The sequence below is a fragment of the Alligator mississippiensis genome, chromosome 1 (assembly GCF_030867095.1).
Source record: "Alligator mississippiensis isolate rAllMis1 chromosome 1, rAllMis1, whole genome shotgun sequence".
Classification (NCBI taxonomy): domain Eukaryota; kingdom Metazoa; phylum Chordata; order Crocodylia; family Alligatoridae; genus Alligator; species Alligator mississippiensis.
Window position 1 is genome coordinate 55,377,617 of NC_081824.1, and position 27,653 is coordinate 55,405,269.

General features: G+C 38.6%; 1 protein-coding gene across 1 annotated transcript; it reads right to left on the reverse strand.

Moving 5' to 3' along the window:
- Window positions 1–3,156: 3,156 nt before the first annotated feature.
- LOC132248806 (protein eyes shut homolog) lies at window positions 3,157–26,871 on the reverse strand. Its single transcript, XM_059723156.1, has 5 exons — window positions 26,822–26,871; window positions 24,778–24,863; window positions 23,716–23,887; window positions 23,094–23,172; window positions 3,157–3,530 (listed from the first exon to the last, which is right to left on the reverse strand). The coding sequence occupies exons 1-5, from the start codon at window positions 26,869–26,871 to the stop codon at window positions 3,294–3,296; spliced, it is 624 nt and encodes a 207-aa protein (XP_059579139.1). The 3' UTR covers window positions 3,157–3,293.
- Between the last annotated feature and the right edge of the window lie 782 nt (window positions 26,872–27,653).

Below are 27,653 nucleotides of genomic sequence, written 5' to 3' on the forward strand. Positions count from 1 at the left end.
TTAAAAGACTGACATGCAAATAGATTAAGTGATAAGAAAATTGAACCTGGGCTGTTTCTTTCTTCACTTCAACCCACACCATGACCCTGCTGTGGCGGGGGAGAGGGTTAGCTCGTGCTGGCCACTGTGTGGTGATCATGGGGGGAGGGGGAGCTGGAGTAGGTTGATTGCGTCACCCCCCCCCCCCGCCCCCTAACCCCACTTTGAGGGAAGCTGTCCTGGGCACGGGGATCCCTGGTGCCCAAGGAATCTTAATCAACCTCAATAAGAACCCCAGCCTACCCCCACGCTTGTTCTCAGCTTTGGACAAAGTCCTGCTTTTTGACATGAGGATGCATGTGCACTACTGTAGGCATGTGTATATATGTGAACTACTGAGGTTTTTTTGGGAGTGACTGTGGGCATGCCTACATGAGACACTACTGTGCAGTTGTTACTGCACATTTATTTAGTATTGGTATTAGTAAATAGTAAATAAATGCACAGTAACTGGAGTTACTGCTCAGTAGCACCGGCAACCATCTTTTAGGTGATGCTACTGTGCAGTAGCTTAATAATACGGTACAGCAGTGTATTAGCACTGTTCGTCCTGTGAAGTGCTACTTCACAGTATTTTTCAGCTACAGCACAGTCAGCATCTCATGTAGACACACCCTGTGAGTTGCTGTGCTTATACTGTTCTCATTTTAGTCATATGTTAAATGTGGTATATGAAAACCTAAAGGTTTGGATTTTCAGCAGAATTGAGACAACTCCCAGATTTCATTTGGATTGCAGTGGAGGTATGGTGGGAGTTAGGATCCTAGGACCTTATGCTGTTTAACTTCCAAGCATGTTTAGAAACCTTGGTCCAGACATGTAGGCAACTTTTCAAGCTGAAATGAAAGTTCCTAAAGCAATGATTCTCAACTGGGATGTCTTGAGATCCTTTTAAAGGTGTGACAGGGTGTCATGCAGTGTTAGATGTGCCGTGCACTAGTAGGTGTACAAATACCTACATGTAATTCAAAAGATAAACCCATAGATATTAAATAGGAATCTATGAAGTTAAAAACATACCAAGTTCTTTGGAACAGAAGAATTTCTGTATCATTTTTCTGTAGTAAAAACAAAACAAAACAAAAACCAATCCACCTGCAAAAACTGCAAGCTAAAAGCTGGCATTTTTTAATAGGTGCCTTGAGTCTAATGAAAGGTGCTTCAAGTCTAAAAAGGTTGCGAATCTCTAGCCTAAGGTTCCTAGGCATGCAAGCTGTTTTGCAGCTGAGGAAGTAACATCAGTCTAAATAAATTTTTATCACTTATTCACCTAAGTTCTGCTTAGATCCCATTTAGGACCCATGAGAATGATATGGATCTGCCCTAATAGTCCAATATCACTTTCAATTTTAACTTATTTTGTATACATATTAAAATACATAGGCAGGTGCATAGGGTGTAGTGAGAAGTAAAATTTAAATTTTAACTCTGAGTTTCAAGACCTTTGTGAGTTTAAGACATACCCTTAACATTACTTTAACATGGTTTTTATAGTTTAATAAAATGTAACTACATTATAAAGCTATTAAATTGTTACACATGGTTAATAATAGTTATAGGCTCTTCAAAAGTGGATATTATTATACTTAAAAAAAGTATTAATGTCTTTAAGCTTTGCTTCAGGCCATAAACTGAAAACCAGATGTTGAACATTTTATAATTATGACTTAGGAAGTTATTAGTGCTTCATTGTTACATAGGTTTAGAACCCTTTTTAATCAGTCTTTTCTAAATTTATGACATTGTAATAATAATTAAAGTGCAGCTCATGTGTAAATAAAAGTCATTACATGTATACTAATTTTACTTGAGGAAATCTGAAAATATGTACTACAAATAGCAAAATCATGTGAAAACGTCATGTATAGGTTTCTAATGAACTGCAAGTAGATTGTAAGTAATTAACAGGATAACGTTCCTTTTCAGATAATTCTGAATAGCCAAAGAAGTCATCACTCATCCTTCTAGCCTGTATTCATACACACCCAAGGAGAAAACAGGTCTTCAAGAGGAGGCTTGACAATTACCTGGCTGGGGTCGTCTGACCTTGGTCCCCGTTCCTGCCAGGGGCAGGGGGTTAGACACGATGATCCATTGGGTCCCTTCCAACTCTATAATCTGTGACTATGAATTTGCCACACCCAGTCTAGGTTTAGGCAGTTTACTTTAAGCTGCCTAAACCTAAACAGGGAGCAGTATGCACAGCTTTTTACCATGTTTTTGACTGGCACAGGCAGCCCAAGGTAAGTAACTCAGGATGGATGGAGAGGCTGATGAGACTGGGGAGTATGGGGGCTAGTGAGTCCACAAGGTGTGGGGCTGGAAGGTCTGGAGGAAGGGTGGTGGATCCAGAGGAGTACTGGGTAGGAAAAGCAAGGGTGAGTCCATGGGTGAGGTGTTGCATGGTTTGGGACGTGAGGCAATGTGGGACAAAAAATAGCCCAGGCAGGGTCAGGGGTAGGAACAGCATAGCCCTGGGGCTGGGACCAGTCTGGGCTTTCCCAGCCCTGGGGCTGTGCTAAGAATGAATATAGACATTAACTAGATTAGGTTAACCCCTTCCTAGATGGGGTTAACTCTTTCTCATTCTAAATTAGATTGAGGTGAACTAATTTAGATTGAGTGTTTTGTTTTTTGGCCAAATTTAAAAACTCTGAACACCTGCAGGAGTAGGCATTTAGACTGACCTAACCCTGGTTAGGACAACGTAATTGCAACACTTGTACATATTCATACATGCCTGTATGCACAACAATAATTTTTGGCATATCAATTTTTTTACAATTTTTTATATAACGTGGCTCTTTTTATTTAAGCTTCAATATGCTAGTATTTGTGAAATGATTACTTTGCATCTTTTTTATAGCTTGTTCTTATTAAAAGACTTCTATGTACATTTCTTAGAAATCCTGTGCACATTATTTTCTAGATAAAGGCACGACATTAACTATATAATTTAAGAACAACAATAATCTTCTGAACACCTGTTTGTTATGAGAAAATGTAAAAGATTTAGTATGTTTTTTAAAAATATTTCAGTTCCAATAGTTTAAAAATAATGTTTTATTCTTGTGTTAAAATACTTTTAAAGTTATAAACATATGACCATATCTACAAAGTATGAATAGTCAGCCTTCATACTTTTAAAACATTTGCTGTCTGACATAACCTTTACAATGGAAACAAATCCACTGTAATGCACGTAGCACGTAATAAAATCTCCCCACATAGTAAACTTAACAGATCAATGTATATTAACTGAAGCAGTTATAAATAAACATTCCCACTGACCTGCAATAGAAAGTTCTTCCCGGCCCATCAACACATATGCCTCCATTGAAGCAGAGGGTTGAGTTCAGTGAAGGTTCACTGCAAACATCAATATCTACTTCACAAAATGCGCCGGTGTATCCACTCAGGCAAATACAAACAAATGCACTGACCAAATCTTGACAGGATCCTCCATTTATGCAGGGAGCAGACTCACATTCCTGAAAGAGATAAATAATAATACATTGACAATTTAGCTTTAAAAGCATGATTCTGTCCATTCATATCTATAACTATAGCAAGAAAACTGATTTAAAGTTTCAAATGATCAGGAGAGAAGAGATTTTGATCAATTAGATTTGCCTAGACACTCTGTATTTATATGTACTTAACATCCAACTAGGAAAACACGTGTGGTCCCATTAATTAATACCTGAGAAAGGTGAGCACTCTGTCTTTGTACATTTTTTCTTCACAGTAAGAAATGTCTTCCTGCTCATAAATCAGCTCTTAAAATCTTAAAACATAAATTTGCACCACAATTTATACAGTACTTCATATCTATCTGGGTTCTTATGCTGATGCCCGTAAATATCATAACAGTTTTGGGAATCTTCAAATAGAAGGTACTGTATAGATATAAGTGTTATTAATTTTACACAGCCAAATAGGTAGGGTTTCATTAGGACTATATCAAATGTGTTTCTGAAACCCAGGATAAACATACACTGTACAGTATCTAGTGCACAAGGCTATATTCCTGTTTGTTAAATATTGCCTAGAGATATGAACTTCCAAAATTGCCATTTATTGTAGGCCTTTACAAATACAAACATGTAGCATTTTTTTAATTGATTGCATAATCACAATTTACTCTGACAAAGCTAATGAAAGCCATCAGATTCATACCAGGTGAACCAGGAGCAAATTAATGTTTTGTCAAAATTACAGGAGAATTTAATTAGTATAATTGCTAATATGAAATAGATTTGCTCCCTTGAGCCCAGAAAAGCAATACTCACCTAGATCCCATACGGGTTTTGCTTTGTTGCTCCCACCCAAGTGGTCTAGCTAAAATAAATCCTTTAAAAGTAAATTTATTTTCATATTAGTTGTATTTTTTCTAGATGGGTTGTTTCCTTAAGGATAACTAAGGGCACTTAATAGATTTCCTGCAGGTACTGCAGTTACTTTGACAGAATGCAAATTCATATATCCACAGGGAGTTGTATGAAAACAACATGTTTTCCTATCAGCTCTCCGACTAAGTATATATAGGATGATTTATTAGAGAGCATTACATAAACTAATTGAATTATATATCCCATAGGAAGGGGGGGAGGAGGGTTAGTTTTGAAGACTGCCGAAAGTAATGCATCTAGGGCCTAGAAATTAATTAAAACTAGTTAATGGGAAATATAAAGGCAATTTATTAAAGAATTTCAATTGTTATTTGATGTTTTTGTTTTTTTCTGTACAAAACCCCCCCAAAGTCCACCTCTTTCCCATTTTTCTTTATTTATTCATATGCTCTTGCATCTGTTACTTCTAACAATTTTTAGCTTTGCTCACTAGCATAATTGCTACAGAATTAAAAGGAGAAAAAGAAAACAGCTAAAATAATAACTTCAAAGAGAAAACATTAAAAAATCACTGTGAAATCAACATTAGAAATCTATCTAAAGCTAAGCAACTCTCAAATAAGTGTTTAAGCTGAATATACAGTTATAGTCATACCTTATTTTAAAATTACAAAGCTGTTTTATAACATTGTTTTGTACAATAAGAAGCTCTTATAGACCTCCAGACAAATATCCAGAACATGGTATTTGAAGTGATGGGGGGAAAAAATTAGGAAGGAAAAAAGGAAAGAAGTTCAGCTTTGTAGAAGAGAAACTGCACCAATTACTGCTCTGTCAGATCCTAGATTTTTTTAATGAAATGTTTTGGTGCACTGCAGATAAATGTTAATGATTCTTGAACAAATAGCAAACATTCAGCATGTTCTGCTACTATAGAGGTACTGCTCATTACTATTCTGAACTAAGACAAGAAAGCTGTTTCAATGATTTGGCACATAACTGTGTTCCAAGTCATATAAATAAATGCTTCCTCCACTGGGTAGGCTATCATAATTCCCTTAGGAGTTAGAATTTGCAATCAGAGTTAGGTGGTTAACTGCACTTCCAACATCCCTGTAGCCAAAAAATGAACCTTGTTTTCAGCATAAAAATGATACTTTTAAAAAAACCTTTACGTAACTAACATGCACATGAGCTAACCTAAGGCAAAAACAAGGGCTTAGAAAGCCTTTTAGTTTTTTTGTGAAGAAAAATAAGGTCAGCCCCAGCCAGAAATCTCACCAGATTTTACCTCGTTTTAACCTTAAAGATCTTTTTCTTCAATTTTTTTCCCCTCAGGATAGCTCATAGATGCTGGCTACTCACAGATAAAATGCATGGATTTAGCTATGAAGACAAGGCTCTGGTTTCACAAGAAGCTCTACTGATATTTGCAGGATCACTTGTCTGAGTCGGGTGAACAGAATTTACTACTACTGCTGAAGTCAATGAGAACACAACCACCATATGCCCTCCGAGCTTTCCAATATTTTGTTTGTGGGTATATAAAAGATATCCTTTTTTAATGTTGACTCAGAACTATTCATGTTGCTTGATTCATTTAGTAAGCCTGCAGTCAATTATGACGAAGGTTTACATACAATTATTTTCAACAATGTTTCTGTTTTCTGATAGCAGAAAATGGGCATGTCCTAAGTGCCTTGCAGCTTATACATCTCCTTACAGATAGAGAACAAATGAAAGGCAGGAACTTTCTATGCAGGCATGTCAGAGCAAGGCATGATGTAGCTATAAAAATGGGTTTATCGCATAATAAGTGAATACCTTTCTCTGTTTAAAGTATTGGTACAAGTCACATTTCCACCTGCAAACAGTTGCATAATTTTAAAGTATTTGAAGTTCATTCCAATCTGTGGTTAGCATTTCATACCTGGAATGAGTTTAGGGGTTCTTGCTACTCCTCATTCAATTTCCAATTTAAAACTAAGTTTTGAATTCACCTGAAATGAGAAGATTGGGACAGGAGGGAGGCAGTAGCGCTGAAACAATTATGGTGCTAAAGCAGTCAACCCATTCTAGAGAATAGAGTTTACATCATTTCTACACTCCAAGAAACCAGGAATAAGTAAGAACTCTATCTACAGCAGCCTGGTCAACAAGTGGACAAACAAACTCTAGGGTTACCAGCTTTTCTTCTGCAGGGATATATGAAAGATGACCATGATTGTAGCTCTAGGGGGAAAATAAAAAAAAAACAAAAAAGGAGAACATGCAGAAGTCTCAGTAAATTGGAATCATGCTGGCAAATAACTGCACACAGAAACCAGTTAGAGAAGTCAAAGGCAACTGTGGTGATAAAATTGATGCTTAGGACATTAAAAAAAGCTTTTGAAATGCCACTGCTGCCGCCAGTACCAAAAGTAATGTCCCACCCTCCCTCCACCCTGCACACACCATTTGTATTACTAGGGATTTTCAGAATTCTTCACCCTCTGCTTAATAGGAAGCAGGTAGGAGGTTTTCTCAAGGAAGGTAAAGGAGTTATCCCTTCTTGTCCAGAATCACTCCATATAGTTTCTCATCTTTATAAAAGCCTGTTGATAACTTTATAGAACAATCAGAGATGCGGTACAGAGTTTTCAAAAGCAAAGGCCCATATCACAGAGATACCTAAGGTACTTATAATTTGAATAAGAATTAAGCGTCTTAATAGTATTGGATTCCAGATCTCAGAGAACGTAGGTCAGTGGCATTCATTACAGTCCAGTTCTAAACATGATGGCTTCTTGCAGACATGGGTGGTAAATGGGCACTTTAAGTGCTTTCCTGCACTGAGCCCTTCACATGCCCAGATGAAGCAGCACGTTAGTTGCACCTGACTTTCCCAACATCTGTAGAGATTGGGTGCTTTAGTGGGGCTTTTTGGCATTTTTATCTAATATCTGATTCAATCAGCTTTGCCTAAAAGTGCCAAAAAGCCCTGCTCATATGCTCAGTCTCTACAGACACTGCAGACAGGGTCAAAGTAACATGCTTCTATTTCCAGTAAAGCATGTTCCCTCCTCTCCACATTTGTCAGCATCTGATATGACTACTAAAGGTAATCTTCAGTAGAGAGAAGATGAGGTGGGTAAAATGATGGGTTATAGTAATGAGGTCATATGGTTACTTACTTTAGTCAAGAGCCCATCTTGATAGCCCAATTTAAAGTACTTATAAACAAACAAGAACTTTTCTTGTAGTTGGAAGTATTTGAATTCATGACTGCAGGAACTGTTCCTTGGATAAATTGATCTGTTGTTAATAATGGCATCAACTTAGTTTAAATATATAGCCTTGTTGGGTAACAATGAAAAAGAGTTAACCAAAAGGTACATTTATGAACAGAACACACATTTGCTTTTTGGTGGCAAGGGCAAATCTTAGGCTGTGTTCTGTCATTTTTAAACCACTCTAAGTGTGCTGAACTTCTGTTTTATTATTATGGGTATAAACCCAGTCCTGATCAATTATACCTGGCCTTAGGTTCCAAAATGCACAGCACATGCCAGTGAATTCAGCAAATAGATTTAATTTGTTTTCTGTCAGATATACTAGATGCAAGATGTTTGGATATGTTGGCAGCAAAGTCTCAAATTTATATTTTATACTTCTGGTAGTGATATCAGACAAGATGCAAAGTCCCAAGAGAAGGTGAAGAAGTCAGCTGAATGTATCATTATGAGCAGCAGTTAATACATCTAGCAGCTCCAGAACACAATTGACAATACTCCTGTCTGCAATGTCACTTTGTAAGAGATGAATATTATGTGCATACAACAAGTGTCTTACTACATCAGAACATTTGTTCCTATTAAGATTCTGTAGAGTCTCTGCTAGTATTTAGGCATGAAACAAACAGCTTGTTGGGGTTCACAATAAAGGAAATCCAAACAGGAAAAAAAAGGCTTTAGGTCTCAAGCTAATACAGGCTATTTCTAATACTTGAAGCCTGACAGGTACTAAAGATGTTGAGAGACCATTTTCTCTTTCACCTGGCTTCATTCTTTGTATTAAGTTTGTAGAAAATTTTGGTAGTAAATTTGGTACCAAATTTTAGTAGTATCTCCTTTTTCTTTTCTTTCCCTACCTCCTCCTTTTTCTTCTTTCCTTTTTTTCCCTTTTATTTTTAGTTCCTCTGAAAATACAGGCAAGTGTTTCTGTTTGACTGGGTGAACTTCCTCAGTTCACTCTCAGCATAAGACTTCTTTTCTCCTGGAGTAGTTAGTGTCTGGGTCTGAGGGTCAGCTACTCTTACTTCAGAATTCACTGTATCCAAGCCATTTAGCCAATATCCCAGGTCTTGTAGATTGTTTCTTGAGGAAAAGAAGTTAGGGAGACAAATTAGATCATGCCCTATTTACTTCGTGTGTGTGTGTATATATATATGCGTGTCATACATATATATACATATATACACATATATACAGACACACACACACACACAAAAACAATTGACCTTTCTTAAATGTAATGGAAACAAACTGAAAACAGTTTTCTTGTTCAGAAATCCAAGTCGCAGCCAGTACTGCATCCAACAGCAGCTCTCTCTCTGCTGCCTCCTATATTTCAAAGCCACTACTCCCTTCAGCATGTCCCCTTTCTCCCTGTTCACGGGTTCCTTACATATACACATATAGCAGTATTGATGTACACATCTATAGCTGTCACCAAATCAGTGTCTCAGCTTTTATATTAGCAGTCAGTCTCCAGAAAAGCCCCTCAGGCAACATGGGGTAGCTCAATAGCCTATGCTTTGTGCAGTGAGTTATACTTTTTAGGTCTAACTAAACAAACTATCATTTAATAGCTTGAACAACATTTAATAGCCTCATTTAGCCAGAATTATGTCTGCTTTCTATACCCCTTGATTTTTATCAGGTCATTGAATTATGTCACAATTAATACCTTCTGACTTACCCCTTTTTCAGCTTTGTCCATTGTTTGGAATAAGCTTAGAATGATACCACTTTGAAAAATGTATCCCAGACAGAAAGAAAATGATTTAATCAAGTAGAAATGATTCAGTCTTATCTACCTGGACACTTATATAGTGGTTATTCTTGGGGGTTTTTTTGTTTTTTTTCCTGTTAGGAAATTTTTATATGACCAACTTAAACCAATTTCACTTCCATACAAATGACCTTCAAGCTTTAATCTTCTTAATCAATGTCCTTTCAGACAAGAAAAGTCTTTTTCAGCCCCTATTCAGTGCCTATTGTTTTTGTGGAACCCCCTAATTCAGATTCACTTAGGTCATTTGCCCCCCCTGAAAAGGTCCATTCCAGCACCTTCACCCCAAAACAGCCACCCCATAACAACAACAACAAAAACATCTAAAATGTGCTAAACAGAGCAGGACAGACATGTGCCACTTATGTTTGGACACCTAAAAGGGCATTGCATTTCTCTTAGTGGAACTAAAAAGTTTGCTACCAGTAGGAACACTGAAGATGTGCAAAACAGTTTAAAGAACCATATCATTTTCAGATCATGTGATTCCTAATGGCTGCTACACCTCAAGATCTGCAGGCTTAAATATTCCAAACTGTGGACTACTAGAACTACCCACATTCTTGGGGAAATGCATAACATTTCAAATCAATCTGAAACTGCATTTCATTTTAGAGCATGCCACAAAGCCAATTCTCTGGGCCTACCTCTGCCCATGCCCTGTTCACTATGATCCAGGAGATTCTGCTTTTATTTGCAGAGGGAAGGTGTTCCCTGGGAAACTCCAGGCAGCATTTTGTGGCTGCAGAACGGGGTTCAAGGTATGCCCCTAATGAATCAGAAGAAAATTTACAAAGTCTGTAAAAAATTAACACAACAAGTAGAAACACTAAAGAATAATGGTTCCCTAAAGGCACAAACAATCCTTAACTTGAAATAATTACAAAAGGAGACATTTTAGAAAATAAAAGACAATACCAGAGTTTAAGATTGTTCTAAATGATACCAGTAATAGTTCAAACATTATTCTGTTTCAAATCATAGGTCATATTTGGCAGTCAGAAAATGAAGAACATACAGTTTAGTGACCAATATTTTTAAAGTTTTATGTTACTTGCCTATCATTACATAGGAACTCTGTGGCAGATACCAGACCATAATCCATTTTTCCAGGGAAGCATTCAACTGCTGCTTTAACCAGGAGAAAATCTGCTTTATTCACTCTTCAACTATACATCTATTTTTTTTGCAGCCAGTGAGGCAAAGGTTTAACAGACCATCACTTTCTCTTCTACAGAACCAAAAGTACCAATTAGTCTGTGCAATGAATAAAACAGGGATCCATGGGAATATCTAGTATTGAGTACAGTAATGAAATACTATATCTGAATGCATATAAACAAGGGGTCTAAATCAGAGTTGTACAAACAACATAATCTGCCATTTCCGAACTCTTAAGTTAACTTTGTAGCCTTAACATATACATACACAAACATCCTCCTACACACATATATGTGTATGTATACTTTTCTATTATGCAGGTTAATAAGCATCAGCTGTTGCACACTGTTCCAAAGACTAGACATTGTTTGCAGAAATTAATTGTGAAGACTGCCTAAAGGAGAACAAGATAGTGGCTGTAAATTCAGGTCATGAAAGGAAACAGCTTGATGGCTGTGGCATAAGTGGACAAGCCAACAGTCAAGGTCGGATTTTTGGCTTTAGAAAGAACGAGGGAGAAACTGTAGTAGAATGACAAAGAGCTTTAACCCATTAACTTGATGCAGTAGAAAAGGGAATGGTAATGGAGGTATACCAGAGGAAAGTCAACAGGAAAGGAAAGTGCTTTTATTAGATACTTTTTAAATGCATCATGGTTGGGAGAACTAAGGATGGCAGGAAGTCAGAAAAAATAAAATAGTGATTATTAGGATGAGTAAGTGTCAGGAGTCCTAAAAGGCAACACAGCCTGGACTAATTGCCTAGTTGGACACACCTATGTGGGGCCCTGACTGGCAGCCCTACCCCAGCTAACGTACTAGCTGGCCACTGTTAGGGTCTCCTGATTAGCTGCCAGGGTGAGAAGCCTACCTATTTTGTTCCACCTGTGGCAGCAGACAGCAGGCTAGCCAACAGTTTAAAGGTCTGCTAGGATATAAGCCTCTTTGATCCTATGTTCTCTGGTTTCTGACCCTGCTTGGCTCTGTTCCTGGATTCTGGCATTGTCGAAAGTCCCTTGTAGTCTGGTAGCTCAGTCTCTGACTCCTGAACCTTGACTCACCTTCTGACTTGGACTCTGCACCTAGATTTCCCCTTGGATCTAGTGATTTGTCACTTGACTCTTGAACTTTGCCTCAGCCTGTATCTTGGATTCTGTCTCTGGGTTTGATTCTTGGATATTGTCCCTGATTCCTGACTCTTGTATCAGCCTCTAATTTGGGCTTTGCTCCTGACTCCTGCCCCCTCCCCCTCAATGGCCCAACTACTAGTCCAGAATGTTTTTTTCTCTTACAGTGAGGTTGAAAACCTGGATGAGAGTTTTAACTATGTAAAAACAGAGAAGAGATGTTGTTTTAGAAAGCAATGAAAGAAAAAGTAGCAAGGCTTGGACACCAAGGGTGCCTATACATGTGCAGCAAGGCTGCTCCAATGTGTTGTAATTAGAGTGTTGGAGCAGACTCAAATAATCAAGTCTTCTGGAGTGTGGTAATTATTACACTCCAGCAGATGCCAGCATCTCATGTATCAGCTTCTCTGCATTTAAAATGTCAATGGGGGTGCTTTAACTGAAGCTCATCAAATGATCTTTAGTTAAAGTGCCCCCACCACCATTTTTCAATGTAAGCAAATACACAGATGGTCTCGAAACTACCCTAATTAAAATGCCCTCTCCCCCCTTCCAACCCCTGAGCACATGTAAAAATGCCCCACGGTTCTCAAATAAGAGGCATGGATAATCATGTCATTAGAACTGGATAAATAAATACATGCCTTAAAAAAAAACAAAAAACAATTAGTACATATAGGGGTTTTTACATCAAAGGCCACCAGATGTTGTTTTCTTTCTTATACAATATTAACCATTCAATATCATTTTAAGGAACAATTATGAAATGTGTTACATGGATTCACCATCTTTTCCATTAGAAGAACTTATTTGCTGCTTAAGCAGAAGCAGAGGAGATGTAAATACCTTGAATAGGCCTTGTAGTGGTTTGCACAAGCTAGATGCCTGATATCTCCTCCCGCATCTAATGTAAATGAGCATCTTTGCATTAGTATAATTGTGAACCATTTTTCCCAGTAACAGCTGCTTATGTATGTTGAATTTAGACTTTTGAATCATCGCATTTTGCAGTATTACTTTGACAATTACTTACAGACAATTTAGGGCACAGACAGAAGTGACAATTTTTGCCTGATCTGGCCACAAAATGTGGTCTATAGCTATGAACAAACACAAGTGTATAGCACCAGACCACTTAAAAATAGCTGATTGCATGAGGGTTCAGATTAAGACATTTTAAAACAGGGCATATTCTATAACTTCTGTCTGTGCTGCCTCCCAGCCCATCTCTGCTTTCAGAATGGGAGGGGGAAGAGGGTATGAAGGAAATTCAGTCTCGGTCTATAGTATGGAGGGAGTTTGCCCCCTCTCCCCCCCCCCCCCCAATCTGCCTCCAACTCACCCACCCTACTCTCCAGTGCCATCAGGGGAACCCTTAGAAGGAGCTCCCTCTGCTCCCTTTTTTATTTACAAAAACAGAGGAAGCTAGGAGGGAGGAGGGCCAATACTAAGGCAAAGCCTTACTAAGGCTGCAGGCTCCAAGCCAGCAATTGGATTGTCCCCCCACTTTCCCCGCAAGAACAAACAGTGAATTTCTGTTTGATCTGGGGATCATTGTAACTCAGAATACTTCCTGCAAAGTGTTCTGAGTTACAGGTGGGGGCTACACTTCTGTCTGTGCCCTTAAAGTTCCAGTACCATTTTTAAAGGTTATGTAAAATAGATATGATTCAGTGACATAGTGAGAGACATACTGTACATGCATTTCAATTCCTTGGAACAGTACTGTACCATGGCTTAATTTGTTTAATTTCTCACAAGTGCAATCATCTGATGGAATGACGACTGCTATTAAGAGACCAAAAAGGCACAAGCTTCCTTGCTAAGATGAAAAAAGTCATTTAGTTTAAACTATCTGGCCCAATGTGTTATGGAGTTTTCAGTGCACAAGAGAATTTAAAATGCACTCTTCATTAGGAAAATGTCCCTGTAGTATCCTCTTATACAAATCTAAAATCTATATTAAGAACAAGTTGAGTTATACTGTTTTTTATTAAAAATATATAAATATTACAGATGCCAATTCCTATTTTATTTTTAAACAGCTATATTTGGAATTTATATTATTTCTTTCACTATTTTTTTTCACAATGTAGATCGGGCTAAACCATGCCTGATCTAACCAAATGTGTATACATATTTGGAGGGCAACCCTGAGGCTGGGAAAGCCCAGCTGCTTTCTCCAGCCTGATGGCTAGAAAATGGTATTTAGGGTGGGAATTGACTTATAGGTATAGCAGGCTTACCTTTCAGAGCTTGGGTTGAGGCCTAGGCTTGAGATCCTGCTGTTTTGATTGGTGGAGCCCATCCACCAATCAGGAGGCATAAAGACAAATAAAGTCATGCTCCTTTCCTGAGGGGAGGGGGGAAAGAGCTCCCCCAGACCTGATTGAAGATTGCAAACTATCAGGTCTGGATGACTTCAGGGGTGGAGCCCTGGAGCGTATAAAAGGAGCTGCATGCCCAGCATGAGGGAGATGTATTATGGACAGAGAAGAGAGGGGCTTAGAAGAGCTGAGGAGAGCTGCTCAGCAGGGCAAATCAGTAGCCCAGGAAGAGCCCCTGGAAACTCATATCAGTGGAGAGTGGTGGACGGCTCCAGTGGTTAGGCTCTCGGTGCGCAGCATGGAGCATAGACCCTGGGAGCTGCGTGAGGCAGCTCAGGTCTGCAACCTCTGGTGTGTGGCCAGAAACATGGTGCACAGGCCGGTACATGGCGAAGGATCTTTGGAGCCCCTTGGGTGGCTCAGGTCCACAACCCCCAGCACGAGGGTGGGAGCTCATTGCAGGAGGTGCTGCATGAAGGATGAGAGACCCTGGGAGCCACTCGAGGTGGCTTGGGACAGCAGCTCAGTGCAGATGACACTGCCCAGAGGGTCTGGGAGCAGACCAAGCCCCATTGCTTCACAAGGCTGTCTGGGTCTCCAGCACCTAGCACAAGGCAAAGCACCCACTATACGCAGGGGTTCATGTGGCCCTAATCCAGGCTGGCAGCAGCAGAGTTGAGTGGCAGGAAAGCCCAGCGGGAAACAGAGCTCAACCTGGAGAACGGGAGGCAACACTCCAGGACTGTGGAGTAGTAAATTACCCTTGAGAGAGGGTCCCAAGAGGGGAGGGACCCCCCAGGTTGCGAAGGGGCACCACATGAGCCACTCCTGGGTGATAGAGGGGAGAGCTAAGGAGTATTTGGGGTCTCCCTCTCCTTTACTTTCCCCCCACCTCCTTTCCTGTAGTGGTACCTTGGGAATGGGGCCCCTGCCCTGGAAGGCACCCAGGTAGTCTAAGGATTGCTGGCTATATTTATAGACTGTGCCTTATAGTTTATGTGAATAAGTTGAAGCAATAGTTTGTTAAAAGAGTTGTAAGGTTGCCTGATCAATATCCTTTGTTCTGGGTTGTTCTATTGTTCATCTGTATTTTTAAATAATAATTGGTTATGTGTGTGTATATATGTGTGTGTGTGTGTGTGTGTGTGTATTTATGTCCTTACCCTTTAATAGTTTTGTTGTAATAATAAATTTGTATATAGTTAATTGATTGACTGGGCCTGACTCTATAGGGGATGGAGGTCGCCACTGGGCTGTTGGGTCTCTCTGAAGCATGCTGCCCTGCCAATAATTCCCTCAATTGGAGAGGGGAGTACAAACCCATGTCCACCCGGGCTACATAGGTAAAGTAGATATGAATTAGAACAATGGTCTTGGGCAATGGCAAGTGTTAATTGATTTCTAAAAAGCCTGTTTGTGACAGTGTCTTCAAAGTCCACTATGCCTGACACAGGCAAGCAGCAAGCAGACAAACAAGCTGGTAAATTTAAGTCATACACCACACTGTTCTATAACATAAGGGACTCTACAGCATTGGCACCAGGTCACAGTGCCCAAGTGCAGAGCCCTTGGGATTTTTGGTTTTGCTATATGGACCAAATTAGGTAAAAAACATGGTATAAGAGCAAATTAGGATGTTTGCATGTGATGGGTTTGTGAAACAAGGGCATATGCTGACAGGACAAAACAGGGACAGTATAACAACCACAGAGAGACCAATCAACGATGCCCAAAGATGAAGAGTCACCACAGAGGGAAAAAGATACAAAAGGAGGGATTTTAGAGCAGCAAAGGTTCCTTGAGGGTAACTTGAGGGAACCATGGACAGAGGACACACCACCAGCCTGTCTCACCCACCCCACCGTGGAGGGTGGGCCTCAGCCCACCCCACCGTGGAGGGTGGGTGCTCCAGGCTGCTGACATGTGACATTCAAGAGAGAACCTCAGACTGAAATTTGCATATTGGCCAAACATACCTTATCTCTGATGACAACCCCAGGACTGGTAGATATAGAATTGTTTGCATTATTCTTATCTGCTATCACTGTGCATCAATAAAATTAGCCTATTATCAAATTGAGAGGTCATGATCTATCTGAAGGTTTGGGTCTGCCTGAAGCGAGGTATCTGGGTCATAAATCTAGTGCCAACATAGCCCTGAGGCTGCATTTCTTTTACCCCGCCCCAACTGAGTTATTTTTACCATTTTGATCCTCTCCCAGATACACCAACTCCCCCCACCCCTTCCCCAATCCTTCTGAAACCTCTCTGGACCTGCCAAACCCCCTAACAGACCTGCTATGACATCCCCCAATCCCACCCATGACTTCCCTTACCCCAACTTAGACTATGTTCCTAACATTGGTCCCATCACTGACAAATGTCTGCACAAGCAGGGACCAGATCTATGATCCCATGGCTTGAAGTAAGCTGTGTAATTGTTGATCAAGTTCTATGAATATGTGCCAATGCTCAGTTACATAGTGCCAATGTCATTAGATGACATTAGGACACATTATTTGTATGCCCCTGCATCAGGAAATGGTCATGGGAATGAATATATGGAACAGCTACAAAAAGTAGGAAAAAGAAGCAGAAATCCAGGATAGACACCTGGGTTTAATACTGGGGATCCCAATAGACTGCTCCCAGCAAAAAAATACCCACAGTCTCATTGCAGGCTATCATAAGCTATCTTTCAAACAGCATTACCTTGTCCCCACCTACCTTCCTGTCAGTCTTCGTTCCAAAACACTGGGTTCAGGGACAAAGCACCAGTTTGGCCCCCCACCAGGCCAGAGCTCATGGAGGAAGGTATAATGACAAAGGAAGGGGACCTGCTTGGGGAAGGCCATCCTACAGCCAGCCCCTAATTGGCCCAGAGTTCCCGGCCCCTGACTGTATCCTCCTACTTATAGAAGGCTCCCTGTGTCCTGAGGAAGCTGTCTGGAAAATAAGGCTTCTGCTGCCCTTGGGCTACCAAGCTGTTCCCTTCCTTTTGTGCCTCATTTCTAGATTTTACCACCTGTTACTGACCCTGATCAGCCTTCGATCTCTACCTCTGCATTGTGTCTGGATTGTTGGAACTCAGCTGTCACAGGTACCTGACCTGGCTTTCCCCCTGACATGCTCCCCCTAACATTTCAGCTGAGTTTCTCACCCTGATCCTCTGGCTTGTACCCAGCTACCCCTTGGGTCCTCAACTAATGGTTTGTGCAAACTACCAGTCAGTCCACTTATGACATGGTACACGATACTTCCAGGTATCCTAAAACTAACAAATGACCATAGCACTCACATACTATAAACAGATGTCTTTTTTGATGTGGAATATGCTGTGCCTGGATGTTTCCTGGCACAGTTGATGCACTTCAGTGGCACCTACAGATAGGGTTGACCAGGACAGAGTCAGGCCCCTGCCTCTTTTTAGGCTTCAGGGATCTATGCTTTCCCACCAAAAGCAAACAGGCTTCTGCTATGAAAAGTTGGTACAAATTACTAGGAATTGTCGTATTTACAAATGTGCGCATTTGTGGAACAACAAAGTGTTACCATGTCTGTTTGTTCAGTTTCATGCTGCCATTAATTTTTTTTTATGGAGACACAAAGATTATGCCTGTTTCTAGCCACAGTTCCCATTACCTGCTCAATTCCTACACACTCCATTATACACCCACCTACTTGTAATCAACTTTCAACTTCCATCTACAGAACATTCAGTATCTTGGAACAGGTTTTGTGTATCTATGGAGGGAGGGAGAGGTATTATAGACTTTCTCTTCCGACAGGGAACATCACCCACTTGGCATCTAAGGGTGTCTTTACACATGATCCAAGGTTGTGGGGGAACTTTAATTAGAGTGACTCCAGGAGCTGCTTTAATTAAATTATTCACATCATCATGTGTATCCAGCATCCTGCACTTCAAAATGGTGGTGGAAGGCGCTTGGGCTAAAGCTTATTTGATGAGCTTGAAAGCATCCCTGCCACCATTTTAAAGTGTAGGGCCACTGAGTACATATGGCACAGAAGCTGCTGGAGCATGCTAATTAGCACATATCAGAGCAGACATCTGACACATCTATCGGTGCCCTATGTGTTTGTTTATATATATATATATTATGATATTCCCCCTCTCCATGGATTGCAACCTTGATGGGGTGGAGAGGTTTAGAGGTACCGATGACCTGAAGAGCAACACCATCAGGAGTCTTGTACTCCTGGTAGTGTTACCTATAACAATTTAAAATTCCAGATCCTTAAATGGAGAAAGCATGAGGTCACTAAAACTAATATGCTAGCTTTCAAAAAGGCAGATTTCAAGTGACTCAAACAGTCATAATTATGGTACCATGTGAAGATAGACTGAAGGATAAGGACTTCTAGCGCGGCTGGTAGCTTCTAAAGGGCACAGTATTGGAAGCCCAACAAGAAACTGTTCTGATACAATGGAAGCACAAGAAAAATGGCAGGACCCCAATGTGGCTGCACGAGGAGCTTCTAGGATGCTTTAAAGGAAAGCATACAAGGCAGTGGGAAAATGATAACCAAGGAAATTACCAGAAAATAGTAAGAACCTGTAGGGTCAAAATCAGGAAGCCAAAGGTAAAGAATGGCAAGGGAAATTAAAGAGAACAAGAAAGAGTTCCATTTGTTGGCCAGATAAGGCACACCAATGAAGCTGTGAGTCCACTGTTGACTACCCAGGGGAAACTTTTAACAGAAGAGGCAAAGAAAGCAGGGCTACTGAACAGCTACTATGCCTCAATTTTCACAAAACAAAATTTCAGGCAAACATTTAATAGGGATTATTTGTATAATGACAGGACACAATGAGGGATGAGAAAAAAGCAACAATCAGAGAGGTATTAATGAGTCTGAATTAATTTGTCGGCAGGGCCTGATGAACTTCATCCGAAGGTACTGAAGGAACTGGAAGAGAAGATCTCAAAACCCTTGGCAAAAATATTTATGAAGTCATGGGAGACAGGCAAGGTACCACAGGACTGGAAAAGGGCCAAAGTAGTACCCCTTTTTAAAAAAAGGAAAAGGAAAACTACAGACCAGTTAGTTTCACCTCAATATCAGGGAAGTTAATGAACGATATCCTAAAGAAGTAAATTTGCAAGTACCTGGACAAGGCAAGGCTGCATGGATTTAGTAAGAAGCAGCCAGCATGGATTTACTAAGAACAAAGGATGTCAAACAAATTTGATCTTCTTTGACAAAGTAACTACTTAGGTTGGTGAAGTAGATATAATGGATTTCGACTTCAGCAAGTCTTTTAGCAGGAGTCTGCATGGACTTCTTGTAAAAAATTAGAGAAATATGGACTGGACAAATCTTATAAAAGGTGGAAAGACAACTGGCTGAATAACTACAAGCAAAGGGTAATTATAAATGGATCCATGTCATAATGGGAGGAGGTTTCAACTGGAGTTATCTAGACTATGCCTATCTTCTAGTATGGTTGCTGCATGGGACCAGGGGGAATTATTTCTTCTCCCCCACCTCTGCTGCTACATATCGGGAGGGGAGGAGGAGGGATTGCCTTCCTGAGAAGTGCTGGCTGCAGCCTTGACTGGGGATTTTGACTGTGGTGTGCCAATGTTTCTCCTGAGACTTAAAGCCAGAGGTTCCTGGCTAGAGGGTCTTGCCCCTCTGCTCAGGGTTAAACTGATCACCATATACAGGGTTAAGAAGGAATTTTATCCCATGGTCAAATTGTTATAGACTGCGGGGATTGTTCCTTTCCTCTGTAGTGGGGGGCATGGTCCTCTTCCAGGGATCCCTTGAGTGTATATTATTAAACTTTAGAGCAGTCTGTTACCCACCATAATCCCCTTGCTTTATCTGTTGCAGAGTGTTATGTATTGTATTGTCAGGATTGACTATAGGTTTGCTAAGAGATCAGATAATGTATTTCTATATGATTCTTTGAATAGGGATGATCCTGCCTTGGGCAGGGTGTTGGACTAAATGACCTTTTGAGGGCTCTACTTCTCTATAATTCTATGATCCGCTATGATTTTATGACTCCTGTCTAGATTAGCTTCTGAGATATTTATCTTTAAAATTTGTAGTCTGGATTATTTTAGCTGCATATATTGTCTCCAAAATATTACCTTCATTCTTGAAGAATAATTGTTCTTGAGATATAGGTACTTCATTCTTATAGTGCTTCTTCTAAGAGATAGAGTGAAGGCTGACACCTAGGTACTAACAATTTAGTTTTATATAGTTTTATTTTTTTCTGAATTAACTGCTGACTTTTCAGAATAGCAAGGCTTTTTTCTTCCCATCTTTTTAAAGTATATTATAAAAAAAGACAAGCATTTAAATTCAGAGACTGATTCTTGCAAGGTTTTTCATGTAAACAGATCCCTGCATCTTCATGAAGTCTCATTATTTCTAAAGGGCTCTTTGTAGACATAGTGGCCTGCCTGAGTAGGATGACTTGAAGAGATGGAGCTTATGTCCTTAAAAAGATGATAACTGGAGGAATATCTAATCTAGAAAGCACAGTGCATGCAAATAGAATGAATACCAAAAAAATGAAGCAATGGCTTTGACAGACTTATCTGTTAAATGTATATGTATATTGTTTCTATTTTTCCATAAATTTCTAATTTTCCATTTTCATCTGCTTCAATATGGAATGTGGTTATCTTTTGAATATGATTTTCACACACTTGTCCACAGGTCATTTAATCTCTCATTCTTCAAAATGGAGGAAAGTATAAAAATCACTGTTGCCAGATGAGATAAATATTGCCAGAAGGTTTTCTGTACTAGCACTGAAAACAACTGATAATCATATGGATTTGTAATATCATAGCAAAAGCTGAACTTTAAGTAGACATGTAAAGTAATTAGTTATTCTCTAAATCTGTAAAGCTGGCTATTTTTCAACTGGATGTAGTTCTTATATGAGACAGGTTGTCATATGTTTTTGATGGGTGTGGAACATACTCTGTTGGTGTATGGTAAGAAATTGCTACTCACCTCAAAATTCATCAATAATTTCTCTGTGCATAGCAAGTTGAAAAATGGTACACAGTTTACACTGACCATTTGGAATGCTTATTTAAACATTTTGAAATGTGTCCATCTCTAATCAGAAATACAATATCAAATAGTCTAGAGTGATGTAAAATTCATGGCCAAATGCATTCCATAGACCAAATCCAGGGATCCAACCAAAGCTGTTTTGACACAACAGATAGAGTGGGGTGGGGGGAAATAGGTGGGTTTTATTTGTGTTAAGCTCTACATACCTTCCATTTGAGATTGACTTCCTGATGCCCTGAACTGGAGGTTGCCTGCTCAAGAGTTACTCTAAATTATGCCATCTATTTGGATCTTTTAAACCTTGTCTATGTTTCCTTTACATATTAAATTTATATTCTGTCTTTGCCAAAAGAAGCTCAGGGTAGCTTACGATAATGTCCAGATAAGTTATCAAGACAGAAAAAAAATTAAAATATTTAAAAGAAGAGATTCCACAGACCACGTTCCAAAAACTTAATCTGGTGTGCTGAACGCCTGCCCAAATAAAACAGCCTTACAATGCTTCTAGAAGAAGTTGAGGCTTGGGCTCTGATGGAACACAAGGGGGAAGGAGTACCAGGTCTGAGGAGTAACTATTGAGAATGACATCCCACATGTTTTTGTCAAGCAAATTTGGAACACAGGAAGCTAGTATTTGTAGGAGGTTGCTTTTGGCTGGCTTTAGAGATTGCAGTGAAACATAAAGGAAGAACATGAGGTGGTGCCTTAGGTTTGTAGGACCCAGAGCATTTAAGACTTACAAACCATGATACCATCACTACATTGCCATAGCAACAAGCTACCTTACTATAGATAGCTGGTGATATAGCTGCTAAAAATAGCCGTGCACTGCTGAGACAGTGAAGTTATGGTGGTTACTGTAACATCATTTAGTACTTCGTAAAGCAAGTACTAAATGATGGTGTAGTAACATCTGTGGCATGGGGGCCACATATGGATGCACCCAGTGTGAATTATATCAGTTCTGTATTCAAAGATATTAATCTAAAATAAATCACTATCTTGAATTTGCAATAATCAATTTGAAGTTGGCTGCAACCATTCTAGACAAAGCATGTTATTTCTATATTTTAGATGAAACAGTAAAAGTGGGAACATCTACGCATGCAATAAATGTGACTGAATATACTCCAGCTCAGTTTAAGCCAGAGTAAACTAATCCTGATGTCACCATCTACCTATGCATTTGAGCACAGTAAATTATTGTGTTGCTAGATACCACTTATATCTGACAGGACTATCTGGCAGCACAGCAAATTAATCTTCTGTGCCCTAAGTGCCATGCATGTGTAGACAGTGATGCTTTACTGCATAGCAGATTAGTCTGCTGTGCAGTAAAGCATCTCATGTAGACATGCCCATTCTATTCCGCAGATAGTACATTCTATCTAGAGCTATAGAAGAGTACTGTACAGATGTACTGTGTATATACATTACTAAAATATCAGAATAAAAAGAAAGCATGAGAGTTTGTCACTGGGGGACAATAGAATGTAATTTTATAATAGTTTTGTATAATTGATTTGTTCAAGTTCCTGGCAGAGAATGTAGGATACGCTTTGTGTCCATAGTATTCATATGCAAGATAAATTTATTGCATTCAATTGTTCACAATTCAAAATGCAATTAAACTTCAGTAAACTAGCTATGCTATCTTTGACATTTAATCAGCATCAGTTGTGTCAAACTGAGCCATAGCTGATTTTCAGAGAATTTAGATTTAGTTCTTCTTTGGCCTTTCATATTTACCACACACTGTCGAGATTTTAATGCATTTTCTCAATACTATTTCTAATACAGTTTCACATAAGTAACAAGCTTTTCAAAATGGATTTGAAACAATTCAATTTCTGTCATGTGTTTTCAATGAAAAGAATCATTCAGAAGCTACTGAAGTCAGAAATTGAGTTTCAAATTGTATGTTACCCTTTCTCCCCACAATTAAAATTAAATTTAAAGACCTACATTAACATTGATCTCGCATCTGAAACTGGTCCATCCTGCTTCACAGGTGCATCGATACCCATCTATATGGTCTATGCAACTGAAACATAAAATACAAAAATACAGATTATGTACATAGAGTTAGTCCTAACTCCACTCTAATCATAACATTCTATTGTAGCCATGTACTTATTAGTCACTTCAGAATCTGATCCAACTACTACCAAAGGCCATAGAATTTTTTCTGTTAACTTAAACTGGCTTTGCATAAGGTATATTTTGCAAGCTGAAGGTATTTTTAAAGGGCATGCATGCTTCAAAATAAAGCCTTCTCATTTCAACCTGTTGGTATGTAATAGTGGAAGATTTGCTTTTAAGTAATTTCAAGTCTAATTAATCCACATTTATTGAAAATTGCTTTATGCTAATGAGCACCAATGAAAAAGGAACTGATGTAATGTACCAGTATATCACATTAGCTTAAATAGGCAACATCTGTCATCCTTAACTGTGCTTGTACTCTTACTTTATGGATAATGTAATTAAAACTATCTTTATCAACCTTCCCTTGTCATTAAATCTTCAATATTGCTAGTTAAGTACATTTTCTTGAAGATAATAATAGTAAAATAAAAATAGCTACCTTCCATGAAGACAAGGCTCTGACAAACATTCATCAGCATTTGTCTCACAGTTTGTTCCAATGAAACCACTCTTACAGTGACATTTAAAGGAGTTGATGTCATCAATACAACTTCCATTGTTGAGACACGGTACAGATATGCATTCATCTATATTTACTTCACATCTGTTGCCTACATGAAAACAGAACAGTAAATGAATGCAGCTTTCAAAATTCAAACATCAAAATAATATGTTGGATTTGTTTCTATTATAAATTAAAATAAATTCTACTGAATTTTCCCTATGTTGATTATGTCATTTCTCATTCTACATCACTAACTGATTTAATGTTGGGAATTCTCTGTAAAGGCAATGCAAGAATAGGTATATCCTCAATGGGAAATACGGAACGTAGCCTTTTAGCTAAGTTATTGATAAACAATTACATACAAAGAACCTGGGAAGGTCATAAGGAACATTTTACACTATTATTGGAAAGAGGATCTTTTTTTTTTATATATATATATATATATGAGGGGTCACAATGTTAAAATGGCATATGGTTTCTTGCCAAGCTAATTGTAATTATTTTCTCAAATTGGAAATAGTTTTCAGTGGCTTAAAGTAGAAGATGAAATGAAATCCCTTTGTATTCTTTATGAAGGTATTTATTACATTAGTGACAGATGTACTTTTCTGCTTTTAATGTGCCTTCAAACAACTGATCTACTCCTCTTCTAAAATGATATCAAAGTACCTCACAAAATATTGGTAATTAACCCCTACAACATGTCTCTGAGGTAACACAGTATAATTATCATCATGTTTCAGTTGGAAAAATTAAACACAAAAATAAAAAGTTGTGTCCAGAAGAACATACAGCAAGACCACAACAGAACCAGAAAAAAAACAAGACTTATTGACTTTCATTTCTGAGCTTTAGCCATAGCATCCTTCTGTTCTACAATGAGACATTCACTCGAATATTTCAGGCACATGAATGTATTTAAAACACTAGTAACTGTTATACATGCAAATAGCAGTGGATCAGAAATTCCTGAAATAAAGTCTTGTTTCTTACGGCAAGAGTCAATAAAATACTCAGGGGTTGTTTGAAGTGTCAGGATTACCACTAGGGTGGTGGTGATAGGGATAAGAATTGTTTTTCTAGAAGGATGGAGTAGCACATTTGAACATTTGGATCGAGCACGTTTGCACTTTTATCCAATCAAAGAATGAAAACAATACCTCACAATGTATTAATAATCAGATGCATTTCCATCAACAATCTCTTCACCTTCTTACAAATTTCAGCTCTGTCATCCAAGCTCTTTCTTTTGTAAACACCACTTTCTATGGGGGAAGGACTCTTTGTATTCTACATTTGGAAATGCCTAGTCAATTTTGGGAAACTGCAATACAAATAATAAATGGTAACTAATACTCCACCACTACCAGTAAATATTAATATTCAAAAGGTGAAGCAGCAGAAAGTAATTAAGAACCTGAATACTGAATATGAATTTTCACGAAGCCATCATAGCAATTAAAATTTTCTCACTAATACAAACATTATGTAATTACAAATAATGTACACGTTCAAAGAAACTGCTATTTATGGATGACTCATGACAGAACAAATAAACTTATTTTTTTTTTAATTATGTCACCATTATATTCTAGACATAGGACTAAAACAACAGCATAAACTTGATTGGGAAGTCACACAGACACAGAAACCTTGATGTACAACTGTCATGTTCTTAGTGAAGAAAAAAAAAAAAGTACATTTCATTTAATGGGTAGCGTAAGCTTTTGTGGGTACAGTTTTCTGTCTAGATACTGTGTTAATGCTTTATAACTAAAGTAGTGGATTAGTGTCTCAGGTACTAAACAATGCCAATAAGAAATAACTGTTCAGATTTGATGTAAAGAATTGCATTGATCATAGTAGAAAAGTCTGAATCTGAGAAAAATGATTGCAGCCTCTTGGCCACATGTATAAGAGTGTTACACTGTTTATTGTTGCAATATGATTATGAACTTTCAATTGGTAAAAGACCGCAGTGAACCTTATTTTGCAACTCTTGGAAAGTGTCATTCATCTTCAGTTACAGGGCAAGATAAACTTTATGGACCTCAACATTTCCATAGATTTTTGGTTGCTTCCTCATTTTTCTAACATTACTTCAGTTTCATCTACACTGACTTGCTCTCATGAATACCCTTGTTTCTAATAGAGGCAAGGCTGTTGAAGCATGGGCTAGATTAGAGGAAAAGTAGATATAAAATTGATTGTTAGCAGTGTACTGAATACATTAATATTCCAATGCCCCATTTGTACACAAGAATAGAGAGAAGATTAGAAATAGTCTTATAGAACCCTTCCTGAGGGAAGTCTTGGATATTCTTTAAAATTTAATGCCGAGGTCAATTATCCTTCCAAGGTTTAGTTGCAGTCCCTCACTACAGATTCTATTATCATTCTCCTACTGAAAAAACTATGTATTGTTACAAAAAAATGTGTCATCTAGAAAATCTATTTTCTGTAAAACAGATATTCAGTGAAAAATATTTTCTGGACATTTTTACCATCTACAGTCTTGGACTCTCTGGAACTGAGATGGGTTACCTGATGTCACTCATAAAGTAATAGAAACTAGAACTGTAAATGTTTTGCTAACAAATATGTAAATAAAACAGAAATACTTTTCATATAAAACAGCATCTAAGAAAGTGTGTGTCATACTTCAGCATGAGGCTTTCTTGACCTACGCTTATAAAGCATTGACTCGAGCACACCAAAAAGCAACAGTGTTGTTCACAGATGTTCCTTGAGCTTGTATGTTACTCCATAAACTCCAAAAAAATTTCCATAATTGTTTTCTCTCTCATAACTGAATAGTGATAATATGACTATAAAGTCAGACCTATACTGGACAGACTTCAAAAGACCACTCACAAAATGTCTGTAAGTTTTTTAATGTTAGTTCACATAAATTCACCTGAAATCTGCTTGTTGTGATTGTAGTTTCAAGCTTGGGGTTTGGGCTTTTTTGGAGAACAAATAATGCTGCTTACATATCACTTAATTGGCTGTACTGTCATTTGCCGTGCTTACATACCTGATCTCTCTGGCACTGATGATCATTGCTAGTACAAGCTCACTATTCATGCAAATAAGACAGTTCACTTTACTGAGAGTTCTTATGAGAACTATCTCAATTAGGGGAAATATTTAATGCATTAAATTGCATTCATGTGCATATACCATTGTGGTTTATTGTACTGTGATGGACTTACTGAAATAATACTTCTTTCCCCCCTTCCTCAGCCCCTCCCATTAGCTGAAATACTGAAGCTTTCAATTTTTTTAAAAAGGCAGTGTTTTCAGATTTTAAGGTTCTAAGTTCAAATAAAGTCATTTGCTCATGGAAATGTTTTTATTTAAAAAGTTTAATTTTATCAGAATCCAATCATTGTAATATCATTAGTTCCTCCTGACACCTTTAATTCCTGTTGTTGTGTGTTATAACTCCAGACCACAATCCACCCTCTTGATGAAATAGTTCTGGCAACCAGTTATGTAGTACTACTTTCTTAAATCTCTTCCGCTCCCAAGGGAAACTGATCCTCAAGGGAAACTTACACAACACTTCCCAGAGACGAGCCTATGATCTCCATTTCATCAACCTCCTGGATACTAGAGATCATGGACAAACATAGACATTGGATTTTTGATACATTATACTCTGCCTGGCAATTGACTCCCCAGCCCAGCCCCTGGCTTCTTTTCCTGGATGGAATGAAAAGTAAAGCACACACCAACTGCTGAAACTTCCTTAGCCTGACGAAGGGTTTTTGAACTAGAAAGCTTGCTTAATAACTATTCTCCAACTATTTGGGTTGGTCTAATAACAGATATCAAATTCACCCAAGGAATCTTGTCTGCCTATG

Coding starts and splice junctions, on each gene's coding strand:
- LOC132248806 (XM_059723156.1), bottom strand. CDS start 26,871: ATGAATAGTGAGCTTGTACTAGCAATGATCATCAGTGCCAGAGAGATC. Junction 23,173..23,715: donor GAGCCTTGTCTTCATGGAAG/GTAGCTATTTTT, acceptor TTTATGTTTCAG/TTGCATAGACCATATAGATG. Junction 3,531..23,093: donor GATGCGAGATCAATGTTAAT/GTAGGTCTTTAA, acceptor TATCTCTTTCAG/GAATGTGAGTCTGCTCCCTG.